General features: G+C 35.8%; 2 protein-coding genes across 2 annotated transcripts in view; one reads left to right on the plus strand and one right to left on the minus strand.

Annotated features, from left to right (window-relative positions):
* Positions 1–27,606, plus strand: part of Mekk1 (mitogen-activated protein kinase kinase kinase 4) — a 110,055-nt gene that overhangs the window by 39,115 nt on the left and 43,334 nt on the right. Inside the window, exons 15-19 of the mRNA XM_083123985.1 lie at positions 3,519–3,680; positions 8,508–8,723; positions 10,083–10,345; positions 10,921–11,012; positions 11,863–12,036. Coding sequence (XP_082980111.1) covers positions 3,519–3,680; positions 8,508–8,723; positions 10,083–10,345; positions 10,921–11,012; positions 11,863–12,036 — 907 coding nt within the window. The remainder of the gene's footprint in view (positions 1–3,518; positions 3,681–8,507; positions 8,724–10,082; positions 10,346–10,920; positions 11,013–11,862; positions 12,037–27,606) is intronic.
* Positions 12,979–27,606, minus strand: part of LOC145989408 (angiopoietin-related protein 7-like) — a 31,165-nt gene continuing 16,537 nt past the window's right edge. The window contains exons 4-10 of the mRNA XM_083124748.1: positions 26,254–26,398; positions 25,523–25,659; positions 24,578–24,732; positions 21,032–21,163; positions 19,756–19,888; positions 16,424–16,550; positions 12,979–13,716 (exon numbers count right to left, since the gene is read on the minus strand). Coding sequence (XP_082980874.1) covers positions 13,428–13,716; positions 16,424–16,550; positions 19,756–19,888; positions 21,032–21,163; positions 24,578–24,732; positions 25,523–25,659; positions 26,254–26,398 — 1,118 coding nt within the window. The 3' untranslated portion in view covers positions 12,979–13,427. The remainder of the gene's footprint in view (positions 13,717–16,423; positions 16,551–19,755; positions 19,889–21,031; positions 21,164–24,577; positions 24,733–25,522; positions 25,660–26,253; positions 26,399–27,606) is intronic.

The raw sequence follows: 27,606 nt of genomic DNA on the forward strand, positions 1-27,606 counted from the left end.
CTTTGTGTATGTCTTGACATTTGCCCAATTTGTTGACCCTGATTTATTTCAATTAACTCAATACTAGTAACTGATCGTTGAGTTATTTATCAAAGTTCAACATCAAGCAATGACCCTTAATTTGTCATGCAACTGAGTATTCATTTAATGAATGCTCCCCAACACTGAACAGCTAACCAATGTAGGATGCCCTGTATGTCAAGGTAAAACTGATTGATGTCAATTCAAATGAACAAGTTCAAACAAACTATTTGGTTAATTACACACCCACTTGGATACTCATTGACAGGACATCACCACATAAGATCAATTCCCGTTGCCTATCCTTACATCCTTCAAGAAGTTTAAACAGGACGAAGTGCAAATATCTGCCCATATACAATCATTTAATAACCACTGACTCAAACATGAGTTTTTCCCCTTGCTGGAAAGGAACTTCACATTAATACAATTATATTTGACACTAAATATATTAGATACCTTGGTTTTGGGTGAAATCGTATCACGTTGATTGTTTATAAGATGTAAAATTTATTCAAACAACAGAAAGGTAATAGTTCAATTGCACAAATAACATCCTGTTAAATCAGTTCTGTTCTCAAAATTACAAGATATATATTAACGAACAGAATTTTCACCACCAATATTTATCTCTTTTCATAAGCAAGTACTGATTGAAAGTTCAGAATTAATGGGTGAAAGATAAACTATTTCTGGCACGACCTTTTTTTTTAAAAGATTTGTTTTCAAAAACATAGGTATCCAAAAACTGATTACAGCAGTTTATTTGTATACATCCCTTCACCAACCACATTTCATGCATTTCATATGCTCAAATAAAAATTAGAGGTATATCACATACAACATATTTTCCTAAGAAACAATTCAGCCGATTTTTTTTACCTGAGTTTGGCATGCCCTATATAAACTAGTTTAAATGCCATTCGTTTACGCCTTATGATAAGAGCTTTACTTTTTTATTTATTTTGGCCACGTGACACGTACTAAAATAACCCTATAACTTTTTTCTCACTTGTCTGTTGTAATCGTACGATCTTTATTACTTAAGTCAATCGATATAGCGATTTTTACATGAAATTTGCAAGGTTTCTTTTCAGTTGCAACCTTTCTTAATATGGCGTCGCACTTTTCTTTGTTGTGTGAACGATGTCCGAGTAGATCAGACACGGCTTTTTGTCAATTAACACTGCACGCGCATAGCTAGCTATGAATGGGGTATCTTAATCAGCAGTACCTTTGAATTTCGATGCATAAGGTCTCTCGAGAGCAATAAAGAACAAAGCTTTTTACTTACGATCTTGGGGCGGGAGGTCGATTCAAGGTCAATTCAGACAAGGATAAACTTCACCACTTCCCACTCCGTGACGAAGCATCTCCAAAGGAAATAACAGCAGAATCCTTTCATTGGTACCTGTATTCCTTATTCAGAGTAGCCATGTATTCCTAATCTCCAGAATATTATCCAAATAAACCATTTTCTTGCACCGATCAGCTGCTGAAGCCATCACCTTACTCGTCCATGTTGCGAGCCCCAGCCCGCTTCCCGCACGAATTCACATTCCCGCGTCGCGCGTTCAACAATTCATCATTTTCAAAAACCGCAGGTTCCATTAAATTTGTAAGATGTTGCACATGCATAAACATTACAAATATATACATGTAGTGTGTGACAAGGATCTTATATCTACGTTTGGTGTCTATAGCATGATCTCCCCACATCCATAGTTATTCATTAAAGATTTAATCAAATGTTAACGTTCCTAAAGTGTGTGTTTTCTCATATGAAATCTTGAACTCACGTGAAACGAAATCTCCCTTAGCCTGGAACCAGAGCGTTAACTAGAAGCATCATAAATATGCTAAAAAGGCTATATTTAACACGAGGAATGTACTGATTTACAACACACTTATTAACAAACATAAATATGGTGTTAGACAATCAAATAAGTCGATTAAAATTTAGTAATCGAAGAAATTATATAACTGAAAGTTGGAACATAATTAAAGAAACAGCTAGTGATGACATTCTTGCGTTTAGGGTGGAGATCGCAACAAACCATAGTTACCAGCCACCTAGCGTGAATTCTTGCAATTAAATGAACCAATCACTTCCAACTCGTAAGTATATTTCATGAAATTCTAACATTGAATCGAATTTATAATGACTTACTCAAAATTGACAAACATTTAACAAATTATGACCATACTCGTCATAACTTTGGGCAGACATTTTGTCATGTACCATCTGGCAGTGACTGTTTTTTGTTCTTCAAGTGGAACTGTCACAATGTGCCCACTAGCAGAGAAAAAAGAACAGATCATATTTTTGCCAACACTTCTTGATCTCTTCACTTTTGTTGGAGGACCCTCCACAGCGAAGACCCAGACTGATGACTGCCGCTTCGTTTCAGGATCATATTGGTATATCCAGCTTTTGTCACCTGGTTTGATGTTAAAAATGTTTTTTGATCTTCCTCCACTGAATTTGTCCAACATTTTCTGGCACCAATCCACTCGTGTCCTTTTCTGCTCATTTGTTAAGTTAGCGACTGCAAATCTTCCTGACATGAAACTTTTCATCCAGGATCTGTCTAACTGCTGCCGATCCAATATTTAGGCTTGTCTGAATCTGCACATATGTACATTGTTGATCTTCTCTCAACATTTGTTCAACTTTCGCCACATTTTTATCTGTTGTGGCTGTTGCAGGCTGCCCTGAACAATCTTCATCTTCAAGGGAGTCCCTTCCTCTCTTAAATTCTGCACAAATGTACAATGCAATCTTTCACGACACTCACTCTTGCCTAAACCAACTTTGAAGTCATAAAAAATCATAGCGTGGAAATGCTCTCGTTTCAGATCCATCCTTGCTCGAAACGAAACCTCAACTGCTGCTGTGTAAACTATCATGCTGACTCAGCCCATTATTGGAGCAAGTTGAAACTTGCAGAGTTTGCTATTGAAATGTCAATCTAATTATAGGAACACCAGCAGCATGTTGCGTTGGCTTATTGTTATCGATTCTCAAAACTTTCAGAGCGACCCTCGTATAATATGTGTATACCTTCTTTGATGATATCTTCTTCAGTTTTGCTTTTGGGAGTATCTATTTCGAAAGATGCATCTGTGTTAGTTCCTAAAATGTGTCTGGCAAAGGTAGTTATTTTCATGTTATTGATGAATCTTAAATGTTCTTAAATGTTCCACAGCTCTTCTTTTGTAGTTGTATGTTTGCCCAATGCACTCCTTTTCACAGCTACATTTTATGTTGTAAGTGCGTATATTTTGGAAATTATCTTCGTAGCACCATTTAAAGCTTGAAATGCCATTACAAATTTATTTGCCTGAATTAATGCAATAGTAGTATATTTTGTCTTTATTGTCAATTGACACTATAAACAGTATCCAAGTATCCACTTGTTTATTATTTTTATGTTTTGCTCATTCGTTTCAATCCTCACCTTATGTGTAACTTTGTTATTGGCATTTTTGTACAGAGAGAAGCTCTAGACTTGAGGAACCACATAACGGCTACTATTCAAAAGGTTGAAGAGAAGTGCGATGTTCGCGAAATGTTGGAATTAGATGAAGCTGAAAGAGCATCTTTACAGTCTCGTTGTCGAGAAATACTTCATCAGTGCTACAAATTTGGATTTGAGGTAAGTTCATTTACTATTTTTGAACTTATATACAATTTTGATAGTAAATGTAATTTTGACAAATCTGTTGGTCAGTTTTAATTGTATTGATTTGTGAAATTTAGAAAAATTTTGGGATATAGTGTAATTGTTCATTCACTCTTTTCTAAGTAGATGCAGTTGTTGGTCTATGCAGGCATACAAACCATTGTCTACAAAACACGTTCATAAGCCGAATTTGCCATTGTATGTTACTAGTGCAAGTATAGGAGAAAAAGTCTTGGCTGACATGTAAGATTTGTGATGCTAAACGTGTAGTATATTCCACAACTCAAGCACTATATTTACCTGCTATCATGGTTGAAGTTTTCCCATGGTTCAAGAATTGCTGTTGGTGAATTCTGCGATAATACCTTTAATGGAGGACACACCCCCTTGTACCTTTTTTTCTTTTTTTTTTGTTTCATCCAGCTAATTGTACAGTGATGTAAATTTAACCAACCATATTCATTCATGCATGCTATGCTTATTACTAGAGGCACATATTTTTGGTAAATAAAAAGCAAAATTTCGGCACAATAAGTCAATTTCAGGTTCAAAAGCTGTAAATAAAATAAAATTTTGGTGTTATGGCGGTGAAAAATTGGGTGAAAAGCAGTATATAAAATGACATTTTGTTTTTTAAATTGTGAATATTATTCTAAATTTGATTTTTAAAAACTGCACTTATTACACAAAATAAACATATCCCTTCTAATAGCACATTTATGCAGTTACCAAAGTACAGGAAAACCTCGTTAATACGAAGTTCAAGGGACCAAAAACTGTCAACTTCGAATTAAACGACTTCGAGTTATCCAAACTTTTCAAGATGGCGCCTGTTTTCAGGTGTAAATAAAGTAGAGTATAAATTACCCCCACTAAGGATGTTTTATACTTGGTGGTAGCTCAGAAAATAAGCTTTATATGTACTAAATAATAATATTGTACGTTTTAAAGAAAGTGTAAAAAATGTTACACAATATGAGAACACGGAACTTAACGCGGACACAAAGATTCCAAGGAGACGGTTAACACCATTTATCCTGCCTAGTTATACAACTGGTTATGCACGGGATGCATGTTGTGGCAAAAAGTCTTTTAAAAAACGGTATTTTCTTTTAATTGTGCAAAGTCGTTGCTCTTCCACGAAATTCTTACAATTTTAGTTCATAAGAAACCCGTTTGCACCGAGACCTACGGAAAGGAAAACAATTTCGTTTATTGCAAGAAGTGAAACTCGGAAGAATCTTGACGGTAGTCACACTGGCGCGAGCAAGAGACGGGAGATAATCAGACAGAATGAATATTGGATTTTATGTGGATTCACTAGAACATTGTCCGTTACAGGATTAACTGGTAAGAGAAGATTCTCTTGGGAGAGAACACAATCTTTCCCTGGCACAAAACAAAATAAAACAAAAAAATCGGGGCTGTAAATTTCGTTCTGGTTCGGCTGTCTAAAACACATCGTAAACAAAAATCACGAATTCTTTGCTTCAGTTAACTTCATATTCGCCCCCCTCCCCCTTTGCAGGGATCAGTTCAAACTCTTCCTCAACTTGCATTGTAATCCAATCTGAAACAGTAAACACACAACTTGCGATCTGTTTGCACGTGTATCCTATGACACATTAAACAGTGCCGCACTCGATAATCACTCTGGTTTGGATCCCACTTTAAACTGTATATTTAGTCCCGCTTAGCTCTTCAGCATAAAATGAGCTAAAAACAAGCTTTGCGAAACTTGCGTATTTTCAGATTAATCGACAATTTATTGTAGGTTTCAGGAGTATTCTGGAGGTCAAACACTCGCTCCGCCAAAACTTTTCCTCTCGTATTCCTACATTGAGCATTGTGTTGTTTTTTTTTCTTTTTAACAGCAGCACGCTAATGGTTCTGAAGAAAAGCAGGGATTATTTTGCTTTGAGAGATTCAAAACAATGACCCTTATTCCTTCGCACTCGATGAGTCATTGCAGTTATCGGCAAGCGAGAGCTTTCCAGACGCTAGACTAAACACTGGCGGCAGCTGCAGCGTAAACACAATGAGACCGGCTGGAAGTTAGAGCAGCAGGTGGCAGAAGGGAAATCATCGGCATTTTAAAGATAACGCAGTTGTCGAAGACTGAACTTTTATCAGCAGTGTGAAAAAAAAAAAGATCCTTGCATTACCTTTTATCATGCAACAGACAATAATACGGGCAATATTTCCTATCCAGACAGCTGCATTCAAACAAGAAAGAGGGACCTGAATTCTGCAATTATCGCATTACCATGCACACCAGTGGCGGATAATGAGCTGTTGTAGGAGAAGGAAGGGGGTCACTTTTATTTTACTTTTCATGCGGCTTTTGTTCGTTTTGAAGAAGGTATTCAGAACTGTTTCCTTTTTTTTAGACGCCAAAGGAAAGGAGTCGGTGTGCGCACACGAGCAAGAAAATCGTGGCCGAAACAATTAGCAACCAAACCCCCCCCCCCCCGTTTGCTGATAGAAAAAGGGGAGAAGTCACTCAGACAACAAAACAGTTTTGGCAAATTTTATGACCGGCACACAGTTGGGAAACGTATGAAGCGGGAAACTGGAGTTGCAACATACCTAAGATCGATGTCAACTTTTGCAGGAAACCTAGATGGCAACGCATTAAGCGGGTTGACGATCGTTAGTTGACCTATGCGGCTTTGATTATCTATAACAGTTTCCCTTTCTTTTTATGAAGTTCTACAGGGCACAAAGAACACACTTTTAATGAAAGTGGTTACCGGAAGTTGTCTGCTACCAGGCCAAAAGTTGCTCGCTCACGGGAAATTGCTGTATCTCGAGCTCAGAGCTAGACAGATAGGTGAGACTTCCAGGCGCCACGCGTCTTGTATTTTGGAACATTCGTGCGATCTTATCTCGCATTTCTCATCTAGCACTGGTGAATATTTCCAAGGTGGCGCATTCAGCGGGGAAAGAGCTTAACCTGCCATGCACATAGACAAAGAATGTCAATGTCCAGCGGGCATTTCGGGCTGCTTCCCTCGAGTTGTCAGCAGCTCTTAGGACAAGAAAACAAGGTCAAGTTAAAATAACGTCCAAGCTCTCTCCACATTCGATCTTCTCTTGTCGACTTACGCAGGTGTCTACTTCGAATTAAGCGAAACCAGTTTTGCAGAAGGGTCTTGTAAACAACTTCGTATTAAAAATTATCCGTATTTCGATTTATCCGTACTGAATTACATTATAAATCCTATCTTATCGGCTGGAGAATGGGAAGAACTTCGGATTAAAGGGTACTTCGTATTAACCAATATCGTATTAACGAGGTTTTCCTGTATTAAGTTTATTCCTGTATAAAGGGGACCATTTTTGCTTCTCAAATATTTACAGCAGAATTAATCAATTTTCTGTGAATTGCTTAACTCTCAAGATAATTCAAATTTCAGAAAGTGTCACGTCTGTAAATAAAATCTAAATTTCATGTTTAAGAGTCTATTTTGCATTTAGCAGTTCATTTCGCATCATTTCGTGAAAAGACAGGGTAGGAAAATGCACCTCACACCTTTCAGAAACATGAAAAATTAACATTACAATGTGTTATTTCACATTTCATGTTTTCGTCAAAAAGGAAATATGCATGCCTTTACTACTTATTTCTTAAGGCTCGGGTGGACCTTTGTCATTCGAATGGGCGATTTTTTTCAAAGTTTCCTCTCCATTCGAAAAACCTCTTGTATATTTCGAAATATGAAAAATTACATACGCTTAGAATTCCTTCTAGAGCATTGACGTGAATTTTCGTGTAGTTTTCTTTCACTGTTGTAGTTTAATAGACTTACGTAATCACGAAACCATTGATAATATCTAGACAACAGTGAAAGAAAACTACACGAAAATTCACGTCAATGCTCTAGAAGGAATTCTAAGCGTATGTAATTTTTCATATTTTGAAATATACAAGGGATGATCGAAAAAAAAAAAAGGTTACAAATCCTATTATGGCGTATGTGTTTGACATAGCTGGAAGATCAACACACCTGATGATTGAGGGTACTCAACACTAGTCCTTGATGTAATCACCTTTTTTGTTCAAGCACTTGTCACGGTTTTCCATACTGGTTGCACAGAAATCCGAGTCAAGTTCTTGTAGCCACCGTGAGGCATCTCTTTTGACATCATCACATGTCAGATAATGGTGGCCAGCCAACCAAATGGTAGTCTCAGCTCAGCTGATATTGAGCGTAATATTCTTCTTCTGTCATCACGAATACACTCATCCACAAGAGCACAGTTTACGTCAGTGGCTGAGGTACTGGGTCTACCGCTGTGTCCAGGGTTGTCATTAACAATACTGCTCCGTCCCTCTTTGAAGGCACAACACCACTGCGCTACATGTTGCCTTGAAATTGACCCCTCCCCATACACCTCCACAATCTGCCTATGAATGTCAGCAGGTGTAGTATTTTTGGCCCACAGGAACCGCACCACTGCCCTCACTTCTACTCTTGGCCAATTTTCTAGACGAGTCACTATTTTAAATGTCCGCTTCTCGGGTATACATGGTCAGAATCCGAAGTCCTCAAACCCGCAACAAGACAAACATGTTATTAATTTACACATAAATTTTCATTACGTTACAGTGAATAAAACAAAAGTTATATGCTTTGTAACCTTTTTTTCCGATCATTCCTCGTACAAGAGGTTTTTCGAATAGAGAGGAAAATTTGAAAAAATTCACCCATTCACATACCAAAGGTCCAGCCGATCCTTAAGAATGCATTATATTATTCTCAGGTATCCTAACAGCCATAAATTATTTATTTTCAGTATCACAAAGAAGTTAGTCGTTTAGTTACTGGCGATGCTCGCACAAAACTAGCAGAAGGTCTGATCAGCTTTGCAAAGCAGTGGATGTACTTTGTAAAGGAGAGGTGTGAAAGGGGTCGGGGACTGAGACCCAGGTGGGCTAACCAAGGATTGAACTTCCTGATAACAGTGTTGGAGCCACAAAACACAATGTATCTCAGTAATGAGGAATTTGAGGTAGGTAAACCATACATGATACTGAAATGTGTGTGCTTTTTTTTCTGTTGTATATTGTTCAGAATTCATTCTTGAAAGACCTAATATCAATTTATCTTTAGTTGTTGCCTTGTAATTAAGGGGTCCCGGGTTCGATACCTGTGGAGGCACATGGTGGTTTTGATTGAACTTTAAACTGTAGGTCCAGTCATAATTACCCTTCTGTGCATAGAGTTGACTTAAAACTCTAAATCATATTAAGTCTATTTGTAAGTGGCTATCTGCCTATTTTTAGACTGAAAATATTTTTTTGAGCTAAATATCTTTATTAGGGATTCAAATGACAAATCAGTATACTATCAGCTTTGATTGCAAATATTTTTGCCACTCTTATCTTGTACTTTGTAATTTCATCCTATTTCATATTTATGTTACTTGTCTCACCCTTTGGTTAATCATGTCAATGGGGATGGATCATGATCTGATGAAAAGGATTGCCGGACAAGCAAGACAAACCCAATGATACATCCTTGTCTTATTCAAGATTCCAACCTGGGACCTCTGGCTTCATAAAGTACATAGCGTGACCACTTTACCACAGAGGCCAGCAAATACTCTATAATTGAGTATAGAATTTTGTCATTTTGTTATTGTTCTTATTAGGAATGGGGCAGATAATTTTACTGATCCGATATTGACTGTAACTTAGTGTGAAATTTGACTGCTGTGTTGTTATTTGTATGAATATGAAAGCACTAATTATGTATCCATGTTTTGTAATGTAATTATGTAATACAGTGGAACCCTAATTTTATGTTTTTCCACATTATACATTTAGCCTTCAAAATATATTAGAAAAATTTCCCAGAATTTACATTTTCTTGTATTTTAAGCTTTGGGGGTGGCCATGTACATGCGTGGCGTGTGTTGTATACAAGCACTGAAATGCTGTATATGTTAACATGGGTGGGATCAGTAATTGATTTTTTATTATAGACTGGTGTCTGAGCCCATTAAGTGGTCAACTTTCAATCTCACCACCAAAGTTCCTGGGTTCGAATCCTAGCCAGGACGTGGGTGTACTTTGTGATTGTCCTTTTATAAATTTCATCCATCGTCAGTTATCCATGTCATTACAATTGGCCCAAGGTGGTGGAAAGGGTGATGTAACTTAACAAAAATACAAATTCAGAATATAGACTGGCACAGCTATCTTAATAATTTATAAACAATTCTTTTGTAAATAGCCTGTGCTCTACAGAACTTAAAGGTAAAACAAAAAGTTAGAGATGCAGTTTCATATTTATGTGTGTATGCATTTGTGAAATAAATTCTTTACAAATTCCAATTAACGGGATCCATTTTCTCTTTTTATTGCAGAAATTGAAAGCAAGTATTGATGAATGTGTTTCCCATGTAATAGGGACTGCAGACAAAGGTCATCCTTTTCGTAATGTCTCCGAATGCAGGTCTAGGGGCACATCCCCTAGTCCCCTTAACCGTAAACCTTACCGCAGTTCCAGATCTGTGCAAGAATCTTCAGATAAGCGACAACATGAAATCCCTCGCTCCTTGTCTTCTCAGTTGCCTCGAGGGGATGTCTCTCCTGGCAGTCCTGATATCACTGATAGTCCTTTAGTCAGGTAATTAGGTTTTCTATTATTTTTTTTAGCATATGTGTTGCATTTATTAAGTCAACTATTAATTTTATTATAAATAGGAGGGTTGTTCTTGTCAGAGTGGAATGTGTTTTTTAGACTTGTAAATAGACAGAATTGAGACCAATAAAGAGCATTTAATTTTTCAACATAATCTTCATGTTGCTATCAATGTTACAATGCATTAATATCAGCTAGACATTAAGAGCATTGGAGCATTAGATGATATTTTTTGTTTTCTTGCTTGCACTGTTGTTTACTTTTTTTATAAAAAGTTGACTTACTTGTAAACTATTACAAATATGGTATTAACAATGTATGAAGTCCACTCAAGAATTAATCCCTGGAATATTCTTGTAATATTTTAAATTAGATGTTAATTTTCAGAATTTAAGAAATACAACTTGCTTTCTGTTCTTTAAGTAAATTCTGTCACAGATTCAAGGTTGAACCAAACAATAAATTCAAACTATTAAGTTTGTGAATTTTGACAACATACGATTAATAATTCTAAAGTGTTGCTTGTGTCTTATGTGTGAAAATGTTTGTGTTCCTTACAGAAGGAAGAACCAGCAGCTCTTTCCCAGTTCAAGCTTGTCAGAAGAAAAGTTCGATGGATGTGTGGTTGAAACCATTCCGGTGCCGAGCAAAAGTAAGTTGCTACTCATTTACATCAATTCAGGTTACTAACATGGTGTTAAATTTCTAAACCTTGGATTTGATTAATCCCTATGCGGAGAAGTCCAAACAGAGTTAAGTTGAATTTCAGGTTCCCCATTTTTTGGTGACATATTCCTATTCACATATTCATGAACAAAGAATTAAAGCCAACATTTTCATTCAAATAGATGGTGATTCTTGGAATATGATGTATGTAAAATTTACTTGGATATGGTTGCATTTAATTTCTTCCAGAAGCAAGGTAGGAAATATCTTGCTAAGAATAAATTTACTATATGTATGCATTTTAAAGACATATACAATTAATAGCTCCAATCTAATCTGAGTATAGTAGTCGTAGTCAAGAAACTTTTTTTCCAATGTTGAGTCATTGTGAAGTGGACAATTTTTAATGTTTAGTGAATTGCTAGAAATTCGGAACTGGTCTAGTAAGTTGGCAGAAAACAGTGATGGAAATGAATATGTTGATCATACATCAATTTACAGAAACTGGTTGGTCTTCAACAGAATTCAGTTTTAGTTTTAATACTAGGAAGTTTTTTTAAAAAAATAGTCAATGCCACATGCTGGAACCGTCATGGTCATCATATGAAGCCCGAGGAAGTGTTAAAACCTGGAAGTAAATTTTTAATTTGTTTTGAGCTGTGCTGTTTATTCTTTTGTTTTTTCTGTCCACAAGATAAGCCAGATTTTGCTGGGAAGCTTGTGTGAGATAATATTTGCAACAACATTGGCACTGCTTTTGATAAGAGTTGAGAGTAGAATAGATTTTCTGAAATAGTTACGGTAATATACTTAATTTCACTAATTGTTTTTTGCAGAACTGTCTCGCGTGGAAAGAGTACAGAGAGCTATAGTCAGTCTGGAAAGTAAAATTGAAGACAGGCTGCATGATGAGGATTTGATTGGTACGGTTACGTCAGTACGGACTGAAGATAAGGTTCACATCCGTGCTAGGAGTGTTACTTTCAGTTGGCAGCGTGGGATTAAAATAGGTAAGTACAAGTCTTAAGTATCATCATTCTATTTGCAGTGTGTATATTTGTGAAGAGCATGTGGCAGAGAAAGATGTATTGTACCAATTCTTGCATAAAATAATATTAATAATTCTGGGGTATCCGCAAAAAAAAAAAAATTGAATGGTGTCAGTTAGGCACTGAATTCCATTTTTTTAAAATTTGATGTTCTTCTGTTAACTTTCATTATTGGGAGGTACAATGTATAAATTTCACCTCCGCTAAAAGCTCTGGCATTCCAAAAGAAAACAAAACAAATTTCATCTCTCTACAACAATTAGTTCTCAAATTGTTTTTTTGTTTTTTTGTACATCGTGGTAAGTTTGAAAAGCACCTGCTTGGAAGTTCCCATCCAGAGAGGCTATGCATGCACGGGAGGCTCCGTCCGCTATATGTTAATCATGAAATATATTTTTGCTACACAATTGCAATGTTGAACAAATTAAAATTTTGCATTGTGTGCTATTCCTTGATTCCACAAAGTTTTTTTTCAGCATTTTGCATGTAGGATATCTGGACTCTGCAAAAGTATTGTTCATGATTATATTTTGACTAATACATAATTTTGATTTTGTGAGAATTTATATTGGCCCATGCTAGTACATTGACAACAATACTGGCTCTGCTCTCGAAAAGGCACAGAGTAAAATATCAGGATCCGAATTGATCTGGTAATCCTGGAAAAGTCTGGGAAATTGGGCTATTGCCAAAGAAATTATGGAATAGTCAGAAAAAATCTTGAAAGACATTTCCAGAAAAAATCTTGAAAGACAGTTAGTTGCTTTACTTACAGTTAATGTGCATTTTTTACGTATTTTGTAACCCTTGGATTTATAACCATGCTTTTGTATTTCCATTCAGAAAAGAAATACACTGTAAATAGAGTTAAAATAAGTAAAACATTACAGAGTGATTCTGAAATTTATTTGAAAAAACATGAAAAATCTTAAAAAGTCCAGGAATTTGTATTGGTAAAATTAGTTGGAACCCTGAAAAATGTGTGTTGATGAGGTCACAACATGCCTGTTTTGTACTGGAATCATGTCTTGAGATGAATTACCAGTAATATCTTTACAGCAACAGATACAAAAAGATTTCATGTAATCACATTAATACAGTTTTGAAATATGAGATAGTAAAAATGTTTTGACTTGCATAAATTAAATGCCGCAGTTTAAAAAATTCTTTCATTGATTGTTTTTATTTTAAAAAACCTGAAGGCACAACACAATATATCTTCACGTTATGTACAAAAATCTTATGTATATGTACTTCAGCCAGTACTGAGGAATTCCTCTTTTTTTGCAGTAGCACATGAAAACATTTTTATAGTATCTGTTTCCATTGTGGGAAATGGAGTCCACATGCAACTAATAATTGCCATATTCATAGTTGTCTTCGTGTACATCTGGATCCACGACATAGTCATCAGGAAGCACTTCATTCTCATCTTTCTTCTTGCTTTTTGGTTTCTTGCCTGCTTTTTCAGGTTTTTCTTCAGTTTCTGGCCTTGTTTCATTCGCATTCCTGTATCGTGGCCGAATCAGAATTCTAGCTTTCATCAAAGAATATCCTGGGCCATGCCAGTCATACCAGTACATTCCTTGATATTCATAAGATTGTGGAAGTTGTCCATTCAGATATCGCCCGTTCAGGTTGCTATAAACAAAATGAAAATTGTTTTACTATACTTAGAAGTAGGATTATTTATCTTGTGGTGTACGGTTGTTACAAGCATAAAAACACAGTTTTTTTGTTGTGACGTTTCAGGAGAACACATGCTCCCTTCATTAGATATTTATTTTTAGTATGATTAAAGATACAGTTATAACAATGTCTCCTGAAACGTCACAACAAAAGACTGTGTTTTTATGCTTGTAACAACCGTAGACTATAAGAGAAATTATTCTACAATGCAAGCAATGCGTACATCCAAGAAAAAATAGAAGTAGGAGTTGTGTATTAAAAAAAGTTAAAAGAAAAATTAATTGGGTAACATCACTGGGTGGTCAGTTCATGATATCATCACTGTAGGTTCTGGTTAATTAACAAATTAATTTTTAATTTGTTTTATTGTTTTTGTAGATCATATTTGTTTTATGCACAATATTTCAGTTGTTTTGTCAGTGTTCTGTGACGAGCTTAACACCCTTGTTATAACTCATCTGATGAAGTGTAATCAAAACAGTTTATTGCCCATGAAACAAACGTGTGACAGAAAAGTCAGTAAAGCAAATGATGCTTTCTTCTTACCATTGTTGGTATTTCCGGTATATATATCATGCCAGAAATAATAATAAAAGTAAGTGGGAAATTTGCTTATTTTATTGATTCATAATAATGTTGGGACAAGGCAGGAAATAGATTTTATAAATCTGTTAGCTCTTGAAGAAATTTGTACGTATATACATTTGCAACATTGCATTCTGAAACATCCATTGTTTTATGTATTTTCCTTTAGTGACAAATATCTTAATTCTTTACAGTAATTAGATATTGGAATCTTGCAGCGTAATTGTTCAAATACAGATACAAAAATATAGCATTTTCCTATCTCAGATTGCACATAGATATTTAACAGTTGGGCTGAAAAGTTCGTAGGCTAACATAGTAAAAAATATTTTTTTGACAAAATTCGATTTTATTATTCAATATAGTTGCCTTTGAGGGCGATACAACGATTATAGCGGTCATACAATTTTTCGATGCCATTTTTATAGTACGATTTCTCTTTAGCCTCAAAATAGGCCTCAGTTTCGGTGATTACCTCTTCATCAGTGCTAAATTTCTTTCCAGCGAGCATTCTTTTAAGGTCTGCAAACAGGAAAAGTCACTGGGGGCCAGATCTGGAGAATATGGTGGATGGGGAAGCAATTCGTAGTCTAATTCATATAATTTTGCCATCGTTGTCATTGATTTGTGACACGGTGCATTGTCTTGATGAAACAGCACTTTTTTCTTCTTCAAATGGGGCCGTTTTTTCGTGATTTCATCCTTTAAACGCTCCAACAACGCTATGTAATAATCGCTGTTGATGGTCTGGCCCTTTTTGAGGTAATTGATGAATATAATACCATGCACATCCCAGAATACTGATGCCATAACCTTGCCAGCCGACTGTTGCGTCTTTCCACACTTTGGATTCGGTTCATCACGTGCAGTCCACTCGGCTGACTGTCGATTGGACTCTGGAGAGTAGTTACGGAGCCATGTTTCATCCATTGTAATATATCGACGGAAAAATTCGTGTTTATTACGGTTGAATATCGCTAAACATTGCTCCGAATCATCAAAACGTTGTTGCTTTTGATCGATTGTGAGCACGCACGGCACCCATTTTGCACACAGCTTTCGCATGTTCAAATATTCCTGCACAATATGTCCAACACGTTCCTTTGATATTTTTAAAGTCTCAGCTATCTCGATCAACTTCACTTTACGATAATTTAAAATTATTTTGTGGACTTTTTTGATGTTTTCGTCGGTAACAGCCTCTTTGGGGCGTCCACTGCGTGCATTGTCTTCGATGCTCATTTCGCCTCGTTTAAATTTAGCAAACCACTTCTCAACGGTTGATTTTCCTGGTGCAGAGTCCGAATAATGTTTATCAAGCCAAGCCTTGGCTTCAACAGTATTTTTTTTCGCCAAAAAGCAATGCTTTATTAACACATAAAATTCTTTTTTATCCATTTTTTCACAATAACAAAAGCTGCTTCACTCACAATGCTATATCTCACGAACTAATTATCCGGCAGCTGTGAAATTTATACACGTATCTTTTGAAGGTTAGTACTAAGTAAAAATCACATGGATTTAATTCTAGTAACGCCATCTATGAGTCAGCCTACAAACTTTTCAGCCCAACTGTTAACAGGTACTTGCAGTTACTATGTAATCTCAGGAGATAAAAATACTAGAGAAAATATCTGTTTTGAAGATTACATAAAATTGAAATAAAAAATATACAAAGCATTAAAATACCCTGTTATAGATGAATAGAATTTTGTTTTTTAAAGGTGAAGGCAATAACAACAACTTTGGAACTTGTCACTTGATTTTCTTTTACTTATATTATAATGTTCCGTATGTTCTGAATGCTTTTCCAACTGCTGGCCTGTGTGACAGAGTGGTCAGTGTAATGTACTATGAAGTCATAGGCCCCAGGTTTGAACCCTGGGCAAGGCACATATGTATATAATATGTTTGTCTCATGATCCATTTCATCAAGAACTCAAGAGGTAGAAAAGCAGCGTAAAATACCCAAAATAAAGCTTTTCCAACAATAAGTGCATGTGAAGTTTATCTTCTAAAGTTTGAGCAAGTAATTTGCATGACATAACATAAGAATAGTTTTAGCAAGACTAACCTTGTATCACAACCATTGTACCACCATGCACCAATGTGCGATTCTGCACATGATCCATCAGGCCAGTTGTCCTGGTCTATGTCCCTTGTTGAGAACTTCATGCCAGCGTGGTATACAAGGGAATCTCCTACAGATAGAATACAACAGATAGACACAGTATTTTAAATCTTTGTAAATATTAGTTATTAAACACAGTGATATAATCAGATGAAATACAAGGGCAACAGGAATTTATATGCTAAAATGTCAGGCTCTGGGGCTCATTTAACCCACTTTTAAAATCATAGAAAAATCATCACACGAAAGTGTTCTCTTCCCAGCTCCATACTGCAGACGTCTAATGCCATGCAGACAGAAAGAAATGAAACCCTCCGAGCAAACTGATAAGCCAAGCAGGTTGAAACTTCAATGGGTGAATTGGCAAAGATGTCGCTTCTGACCATATGTCTTGGGATGCGAAACAATGAGCCATAACACAACCTGTCTCAAAACTTTCGTAGTGACCCCCGTATTGCCGCTTCACAAGTTCTTTCATTAGCCCAAATACATGAAAATCACAGGGTGCAAGGTCTGGACTATGAATCATTTCATTGATGTTCAACATTGTCCTTCGTCGTAGCAGTTGACAGCGTTCTTGCTGGTAGTCATTCTCAATATCCATACGCACATTCTCAAACAACGCACACCATTGTGCAATCGCCTGAGATGAAATTCCTTTTCACCGTGAGACGGTGTGCCGACAATGAGGACTGCCTACAACCTATGGTACCACAAAAGGCCCCAACTCAAACACCTATCCTTTCCCAAAAGTATTACCAAGATTTTTACCACTGACTACTTTGACCCTTTGAGCGTCTTTTATTTACTTTACTAATATATCACAACAGTTCTATACGTCACGGTGCAAATAACTAAGTGAATCAATTCCTCAAAGCATCCACTTTTGGAGTGTTCCTCGTATTACAAGTTATATGCCAACTATACATATGCTCACTTTATTGATTTTGGATAGAAAACCATGAATCACTCTACACCCCTCCCAAAATATCAAGATGTGCATATATGTTAATACAACGAACTGGAATGTGGCCATCTTACTCAAAAGTTTCATGCAAACAGTGATGTTACAGAGGATAAACCCTTTGTCCAAGTTTTCTTTAAGTTATCAACGAGTTATCATATAAGCAAAGTAATGCAGTTTATTTTCCCTTTACTTTTATTCCTCCCTTATAGCCAGACAATTAGTCAATATTTTATTTTTCACTTTCCCAGGTAACCAGTATGAGAACGAAACCCTCCCGCTGTAGAAGAATTTCACATATTAGCACATGCACACAACTCAAATACATGCCATTTGATTCCGTGTGCGGAAATAACTTCAACTTCAAGGTACTGATAACATGAATATTTATTGAGAAAAGCAAAATGATTAAGTAAATTTTCTTATATCCACTGACTTTGTTGTTTGTTAAAGCAAAATATATCGTATCAATACTTTAGAACTCGATTGTATCAGTGACACAACCTTTCTGATGGTTCCAGGAAGTTAACATGAACTTTTGTTGACATGAAAGCTGCATAATTAATCACATGTTGAGGTGTTTCGTACAACTAATGTTTATTCAACAAACTTTCTATCTTCTCAAAAAAGGACAATCAGATGATGTTTGAACATCATCAAGCTTCGCATATTATGAATCAAATATACAATGTTCACATACAGGTTCCAATACCTGAGCAAGAATACCCAACACTGGTACAATGAATGCATCTGTCATATGCTACATAATTTCACTTCACGTGACTTGGGCAAAATAGGTCAGTTTGACACTAAAAAACTCACAGATGCAAGCATATAGTTCTACAATACTGAATAAGAGCTGTGACTTAGCTCTGCCGACATACAAAATGCCAAAAACCAATGGCGTCTCTTGCTATTTTGTAATCCGCACATTGATTGAGGTTGAAAAATTCCATAATCTTGCACCTTTTATCACATGCAATAGCTAGCTTATCATAATGACGATTGGAAACAGTAGTGCTACTGATAATGTACAGTCTTATCACGTTTTGGGATCCCTTAGAAGTAAAACTTCCTACTTACATGCATCGGCGTGGAAGATGTCCGGTTACCTTCAGCCTGAGAAGTAATCGAACAATTCCAGCTGTCCATCCAATTCACGCTAAAACATTCATTAACGTACATATCCAAGTTTCGTCCATTCTAATTCCATCCAGCTGCAGAACAAACATTAATCCTGCAGAGGCCAAACGTGCGACATCCCACTCAGCTCTTTCCTGCCTCCATTCTTTTTTTGTCGTCCCACGTTTAACCATCCACCTTTTACAAACAACCCGTGTTCCATCAACTTTGAGCTCGTTATTATATGCATAAACCATACTTTTTCTTATTTTTAAGGTGTGTTAAGAATCTTACATTTACTTTTGGTGACTGTACCATACTCTCCCCACATCAACAGTTAATTATTAACGTGTAAACAAAATGTAACATTCCTAAAGCCTTAACATTCTCATGTGAATTTTTGAACTCCTGCTGCCCGCGAAACGAAACTTCCCTTTAGCCTCGACCCAGAGCATGATTGAGAAACACTAGAATTTCATTTTTAAGATTAGATTGAACACGACAAACGTACTAATTTTGATCATGCTTATTGACAATAAAAATTCAGCATTGGACGAACAATTAAGCTTCTAAAAATTATTAACAAAGGAATTACGTATCTTGGAATTTGAAAAACAATTAGTGAGACATCTGTTGGGGATTTCTGGAATTTTTATGGTAGAGATCGCACCAAACTGTACTTGCGTGCTACCTAACATGAATCTCTGCAATTAAATGGACCCTTCTCTTTCACACGTAAGTATACATGGTGAAATGTAAATATAGAGACGAATATTGTAATGACAAACAATAACATTGACAATAATTTATCAACTTATGACTACACACGTCATAACCGTACACTTCCAGTTTGGATGGCACTTCCAACTGACATGACATTTTCACTAATGATAGCGTCCAATCCCTAGCAACCACAGCATAACCGTTACTTCACCTTTTCATGGGAACTGTGAGCAGTGTTCTCAATCTCATTGATGAAAATGTCTCTCTCCAACAAAATGTTACGGGCAAGTGGAACTTATTTATTTACTTTAATGATACAATTTTTATTAAATTTTTATTAATTCCTATTTTCAGTAATAAAATAAATAAACGACCATCAGTTTATTTTTAATTATTTGTCTGTATTGAAATAAAAATAACCATCCATAATTCCAGAGCATTGACATGCAAAATTCTCATACTTTACCTGCATCGCCTTCATAGCTTCCAAGGAATGAAATTGGATAACCTTCTACCTCTGTACCTACAGCAAAGGCTGAGTAATATGCATAAGCATTTGCTAAATTGAAATCTTGTAGTTCCACTAGCAGTTCATTAACCTGGAGAGAAAAAAATGAATTGTTACTGTCATAAATAAAAATTCAAAACTTTTGTACAAGAATAGACTCAATTTCAGGTATATATATATTATTTCAAATCACTGTTATTATGGTGAATAAGATCTCAAATTTGATTTGGAAATTTTGAACTTATTACACAAATAAAAATGTGCATCTTATTAGGCATATTCATAATCTTCAGTAGCCCCTATATGAAAGACATTTTAATGAAGTATATTTTCTATGTCATATTTTGCATAAATATTAATACGAGGGTTATTTTTTAAGTAAGGTCCGTCTTGCAATAAAAACGAAGTAAGTAAATGTTATTCACAAGACCATTTTTTTCTGAATTTACATACACTTCTCTATTTTTCTACATAATTTTCTTGCCGGTTTAAACATTTATCGTAACGAACTAAGGGTTTTTGGATACCCTCCTCATAGAACTCTGCCGCCTGTGATGATAGCCAGTTACTCATGGAAGTTGAGTTAATTGTTGTTCCTTGCAGCAAAAAAGTTCACTAACAAAACACCCTGCCTGTCCCAAAACACAGTTGCCATGCTGCTGCTTAAAGAATGCCGGGAGCCTGTACGTGAACTCATTCCCACGCTCACGTGCAATCTCAAACGGTATTCACAAACAGACCTTGCACCTAGCGACTACCACCTCTTCCACCATCTGAAGACCTTCCTGGGCAGCAAGTGTTTAGACACTGATGAAGTGAAAACGACGTTGATTAACTGGCTATCATCACAGGCGGCAGAGTTCTATGAGGAGGGTATCCAAAAACTCTTAGTTCGTTACTATAAATGTAAATTCAGATTTTCTTTTAAAAAAAAAAAACATTAACTTTTTTATTGCAAAACGGATCTTACTTAAAAAATAACCCTCGCATATCAGTGATCTTGGGATTTGCATAGCTAACCAGAAGAATTTAAATACAAAATAATTCAGATATCTCTTGCTTTCAATTAAGTCAATACTTTTCAATATTGATGTGACTTTATTATCAATATTAGCTCAACCCAATCTTTTTGGTAGTTTAACACATAAATATCTCAATGTAATTAAACTTACAATGTGGAGACGGAAAAGTACACAGAGAGCAAAAAGTTACTGCAACAATCTGATACACTTACCTCATGATTGGTTAAGACATGAATCTTCTCAAGTCCTAGCCAGAATTCACCACCAAGATTGCCAAATCCATGTTTATAATCTTGCCATTCCTTGTAGAAGTCCACTGTTCCTTCAAACCTGTTGTGAATCACCTGCAATTATTAAGTATTTCAGCTTGGGCTTCAGTTTCATACATGGAAAAATACACAATAGCTCACATATAACTTGTACATTCTCAATATCCTCTCTCTCTCTCTCTCTCTCTCTCTATCTCTCTCTCTCTCTTTTTTTTCTTTTTCTCTTTTTTTTTTCTCTTAGAGAAAATACTAAGTATATTATACCTGCCGCAAAATTAGTTTGGTATTGATGCTTGGCAAGCACTTGTTGAAATCGGGTCTACGTCATTGCGGGAGGGTGGGTTGCTGGCATGCGAGCCAATCAAAATCTTCCCAGTGCTTCACCCAAGCCCTGGTTACCTAGCAACAGAAAACGTTTATCTCGGTGTTGCCGCTTATCGGGCGATACTTCCTGCGATCAGATTTCATGTTGTTAGGAGAGGACGTGTTGTTTGTTGCGTTGCGTTGCTGTGATATTTTAACCGGTCCGTTTCTTTAGTGTTTATTGAATTTAGAGTATTCTTTGTTGTATATAGCGTGTTATTCTAGTGTGTTATTTTTTGTACATAATTTTCTGTGTTCTTGAGTGTATCGTGAGCTTGTGTGAAGAATGTCAAGCACAGGAGGCAATACTCGAGATGACAATGTACCAAAGAGGCCATGCACTAAAAGAAAAAGGAATTCTTCTCAAAGGACAAACGCGGGAGATGGTTTGTTCTGAGCGCAAATAATTTGAGCAAGAGAAAAACAATGGGGCTCCAATCATTTCTGTAAATAAAGTTCTGGACAGGACTGCTGCTGCTTTCGGCGTGTCTAAGAACACTATTGTTACCATAGGGAAAGAAAAATATAATGTGGTAGAAATAAATAAATAAATAAATAAATAAATAAATGCGAGGCTTCAAAATTGGAAACCCCAGGAAAGAAGAGGAATATCAGTAAATGCGTGACAAATTGAGATACCTTTCAACAAGATGCTATTCGTCGCCATATTTACTCTTATTATAGGAGGAAAGATTATCCCACTGTTTGGAAACTGCACGTTTCGTTGAAAGATTCGGCATTTTTTCAAGGTGGGGAAACATCTGTAAGGACAGTCATAAAATATCTGGGATTCTCATACAAAAAAAAAATAATGGACGCAAAATAAAGTAAAGTATGGAGGCATATGGGGATGTGGAGGTAAAGCTCCACACATTCTCGACCTCGACCTAGGCCATATTATGGAGGTGATATGGTTCACCAACCACCTTTACCGCAGGTTTGCCCCAGGTACTCACTTGGGCTGAGTCGACCCTGGAGCCACTCTGGATATTTGAAAAAGTTCCACAAACCACCGTGGGTCTGACACGTGAAAGTCAGATGCCCCACCAACTGGACTTTGTGCAATTCAGTTGCGGTATAATTGAAAGACGGACAGACTTTAACGGGGACTTCGGAAAGAAATGATTATTGAAAGTGTATGTACAGAATGGATTGAAAAGGTAACCTGTAAGCAATGCTCGTTTCGTTAATTCGTTCATGTTGTAAGCGAGATGGAAATGAAGAGAGAAAACAATAACACATTCATCATTGTTATTCCTTTTTCCTTGAAAAACAATAACACATTTGATCATTGTTGTTCCTTTTCATAACACGTTTTCCTCGACACAGCGTCAGACGGCTGCATTGCATACCGTAGCGCATGATATGGCAACACTGTGACGCATGTTCCTTCAGCTCTCAATACCAAACTAATTTTGCGGCAGGTATACAATAAAAGAATACTTACACTTGGTTGCTGTCCCAAAATTTCAACATTTTAATCCAATTTCAGTTTTCATTCTGGGACTTTTTCGAGGAGTTCCTGAGAAATATTCCGGAAATACAATTGAAATGTCAAAATTTTGGGACCAAGATATTTTATTATATAATCTCTTGAAAGAATTATGAGAGATTATTTGTGAAACCCTCTTCTCACATAGCTTCGCTATTGTATCCAAAAGGTTATAACATATTCGTATGCAATTAAATGTTTCACAGAAGTAACAAGAAACAGAAATATTGGGGTTGATGCAAAAATAATAGCCGATTTTGAACGGCAACTTTGAAATGCTATAACTTGGTTCAAACTTACTGTAATTAATCAAAATAAAGACCATTATAATCAACACAGTTTTGCCAATGAGAAACAAGTTTCTTGATTCTGGTAGCATAAAATTCCAGGTTTCTGGAGTCGACGAACTCTAGTAAGGCGTTTTCGGTAGCATCCTGGTTGTTGAAGTGTTTCTCTCATAGGAAGTTGTCGAGATGGTTAAAGAAATGGTAGTTGGTTGGTGAGAAATCTGATGAGTATTGTGGGCGAGGCAGAGTTCCATAGTCCAATTTATTCTGCTTCTGCAGGGTTGGTTCTGGGACGTGCAGTCGAACATTGTCGTGTGGAAGGATTGGGCCTTTTCTGTTAACCAATGACTGACACAGACATTGAAGTTTCCAGTGCATTTCATCGATATCTTGACAATAATCGTCTGCTGTGATGGTTTTGCTGGGATTCAGATATTTGTAGTTGATAGCACTAACAGCATGACTTTTTTTTTATGCAATTTTGGTTTTGTTGAGCACTTAGGAGCTTTGTCGTGCTCCAACCATTGTGATGAACATCGTCGATTGTCTTATAGGATACATTGCACAAGAAATTGGTCATTATTGTTGAGCAAAAGAGCACAGAGTACTCTTGAAAACGGCGATTTTTTAATCTTGTTCAATTCGTGCCTCATGACCTTGTGCCACTTGTCGAGTTTTTTCACCTTCCCAATTTTCTTCAAATGGCGAACAGTGGTCGATTGATGAACACTGGGTTCTTCTGCAACCTCTCCTGTTGTTTTGAAATGTGAACTTCCAATAGATGCCCACAACCCTCCTCATCTTTGAGACTCATAAGGAATTTTTCAAACCCCCTGGGAACTTTATGCTCGAAAACTCTTCCCCTACACCATGCTTTAGTGACATATTGAGTTGCTTCCGCACGTCTGCGACCAAGTTTGAACTTATGAAGCAAAATGATGCGCATATCTTGCTTTGACAGCATTATTGTAAATAGCCTTGAATAGAGGTAAATCAAGCATTAGGAATATTATTTTAAGGTAGATCAAATAAGCAATAAATAAGCTTTAAGATGATATGTAACATGTAATATAATCAATGAGATGCATTAGGAAAAATTATTTGCAAAACACAAAGCGAAACAATTTAGTCATTATTTTGCATCAACCTGATGCAATAAAAATATATGTCCTATCTGGAAATAAGAGTAAGTACGAAACTAGGTTGTCATTATCAAGTTTTCAATCTGATATTGAATCATTTTTTAAACTTCATTGAACAGCTCTGAAAGCTGTGCTTCATCAAAACTTATTCTCTGCCAGTGCTATACTAATCTTGTGCTCTTGAGGAAAGAAAAGTCATACTTACAGTCCATCCACCTCCACGTGTCTCCATTTCGCAATATACAAAGAATGGCTGATTAGCTAGGTCTGGGTGTATACGATAGACACCTGATGTATTGAATCCATTGCGTTTCACTTCCTCACAGTCATGAGGTGTAGGCTCATCATGTGTGTTGTGGTCTGTGTTGGGAAAGAATTAACTTCATTTCCTTATTCTAATTTGTGTGTGCAATAATAGTTACTTTTATTTGCCAGAAAATGGTGAAAAAATCCAATATAGACTTTTACACCAGATATTTTCAGTAAACTGAAATGCACATTTTTTAATGATTTGGAATGCATATATTTGAGAAAAATAATAACCAATAATATCCAACAACTTTGTAATGTAGTAAGAGGCATATTTATTCTAAAAGAGATGAAAATAACATTACTAAAAGTTGTATCATCTAAATCTTTGCAAATCATGCAACCACATTCATGAGAACTTTTGTTTCTTCAATGGTTGAAAATCTTTAATATGCTTGACGTTATGACATCCTACACACACATTTTCAATTCAATGAGGTTAAATGTAAGTTTAAAAAGCAGACAGTTGACAATTACTTGTAATGTGATTGTTGTTTTTCATTTTACCTGTATTATAATCATATTAAACAAACCCATACATACATATATGTTATTGAAGATTGAAATCATAAGGTCTTTTGTGTGTTCAAACTTGTGTAAGGAGTTATAAGTTTTGGCTTTAATGATGTTTAGTCACTCTTCTGTGATATCACCTTCAATTTAATTTGAGGTCATGGATTGTATGGAATAATTATTTGTAGACCAACTTGCCTTTCTTTATTGGTTTATTCAATCTGCAACATTCTGGCATTATATGTATGAATATATGTGTGTGTGAGTTGCACACATGCTTATTTGTCATTAATGTATTGGAAACTAAATTATAAGTTAGGATACATACTGTTCCCATTTAGTGCAGCAGTTGCAAGATATGTAGGTAGAGCTTGAACTGGATTCACTGAATTTTGTTTCATATCCAATATAACACTATTGAAGTACTGTTTCGTCAGAGTATGATCACTTCTACTGAAGATTTGCCTAGAAAAATAATTGAATAACATATTCACATTATTTAAACTAAATAAGTGACCTTGATTAGAAAGGCAACAGCTTCTCATACCTCTAAGTCAAGTGAAGATATAAGTATTCAGTTTTTCTGTCCAAGAGATCTGTAAAATTGCAACTTCATGCTACATAAATATTAATGATTGATGACAATGACGATTCAAATTTGTATGTTTAAATCAAAAATGTCAATTGGTTACTTAGAAGGTACTTCAGGTCAAATATAAAAATTTAGTGTACTGGCAAACATTACAATAAACATTATTATAACAATAAGATAGAACTTCATACTATCCTAAATACTAAAACAACTAATGCCTGGACAAATTTTTGAATCCATGTGGGTTCTTTATCAGGGGTGAAAAAGAATTTGGTTTACATGTATGTTAAAAAAGTAAGTGGTTAAAATATAGAAAACCTTTCAACACCAGGAAGTCTTGGCTATGCAAATTATTTTACACGGTTGTTGCCTTACTGACTCGCTGGCAAGAATAAGTAAGTTTCAACATTACCTCACTTCTATTAAATGAGCATAAAATTAAATCTCGAAGGGAAAAAAATACTTACTTAGTCATGTTACTTAGGTTGGTGAGGTTGGTCTTAACTGCCTTCATGTCATCCTGTAAAATACCCACCACACCACGTACACTGAACAGCGAAGCCATTATCATCTGCATTTTACCCAGAAGTTCAGCCTCTGCTACACCTGGCTCTGAAAGAAAACATGTATTGATTTAACAACAGGGCCCAAAGTTGCGGATGTAAGGGAGATGGTATCCCCCAGCTAGAGAAATTTAGATGAAGCATCCTCCCACATGCCCCATTGTCACCTTATTAAACATTGGAATCCCCCCTTCCCAGCTATCCCAAAGTTCGAGCAAATATCCCGCTAGCTAATAATTTTCACTTTAATGGTTGGTTAGCAACATGATTTATACTCATATGTATGGAGCTGTAAATTAATTAAATTATTCATTAGTGTTTAATAGGGATGAAACCTGTTTGTTTGCCAGTAAATATTACCAATTTATTATTCTTATGACTATGAAAGAAGAATTATTGAACATTATTGCCTTTTATTGACTTGAGATAGAAATATCTCCTAATCACCTGGTCTCAAACAATATTTATGAATTGATGTATATTACACATGCAAACATTTTCATTAACGCTGTAATATAAGTAAATATGAGGCCTTCTATCCTTGTTTTATTTATTTATTTTTTGTTGCTATTTTTGACTGCCAGAAATGAAAGAAGAAAGTGACATTACGTACAGAGATTGTTATTAAGAAACATATGATTATTATACCATATAGAGTTTAATTATCAAGCTATTCTAATGAGTTCAAACCTTTGAATATAGTAGACTAGCATTTAGTTTGAGTGGTTCGAATCAAAATATATTCTCAAAAATACAGATAAGGAATTGGTTACATATACATGTAGGCTTGAAATTTGGAGCATTTATCCTGAAATATGTGGAATTATACTAGAACTTTGTCATGTTACTAAAGGAACTATCCTGTTAATTTTATATGGCTACTGATAAAACTTTACTATTTGTATTTAACAAGTGAAAGAGAGATTGTATGAAGTCAAGACTAGACTAGTTCTCAAAAGATCGAGAAGAGATTGAGATTCTTTGAGACTTGACTTAACCGAAAACAAGACAGGTGTCTATAAAATTGAGATGAGAGTGAGATTACTGTCAGTCTCATCTCATTCAAAACTTGTAAACAAGACTGTGAGGCACATGAGATTTTCATGAAAATTGCCTTATTGTGCATGTTATGGTAAGTGAGTTGTTGAATGTCCAACAACTTTCATTTTTAGTATGTTTTATCTATTATTTTGAGATACGATTGGGACTTGTCTTTCAAGACTAAGACAGACATTTTCGACTTGAAATTAGGCTGAA

The sequence above is a fragment of the Lepisma saccharinum genome, chromosome 6, assembly GCF_977018435.1.
Source record: "Lepisma saccharinum chromosome 6, izLepSacc3.1, whole genome shotgun sequence".
Lineage (NCBI taxonomy): Eukaryota > Metazoa > Arthropoda > Insecta > Zygentoma > Lepismatidae > Lepisma > Lepisma saccharinum.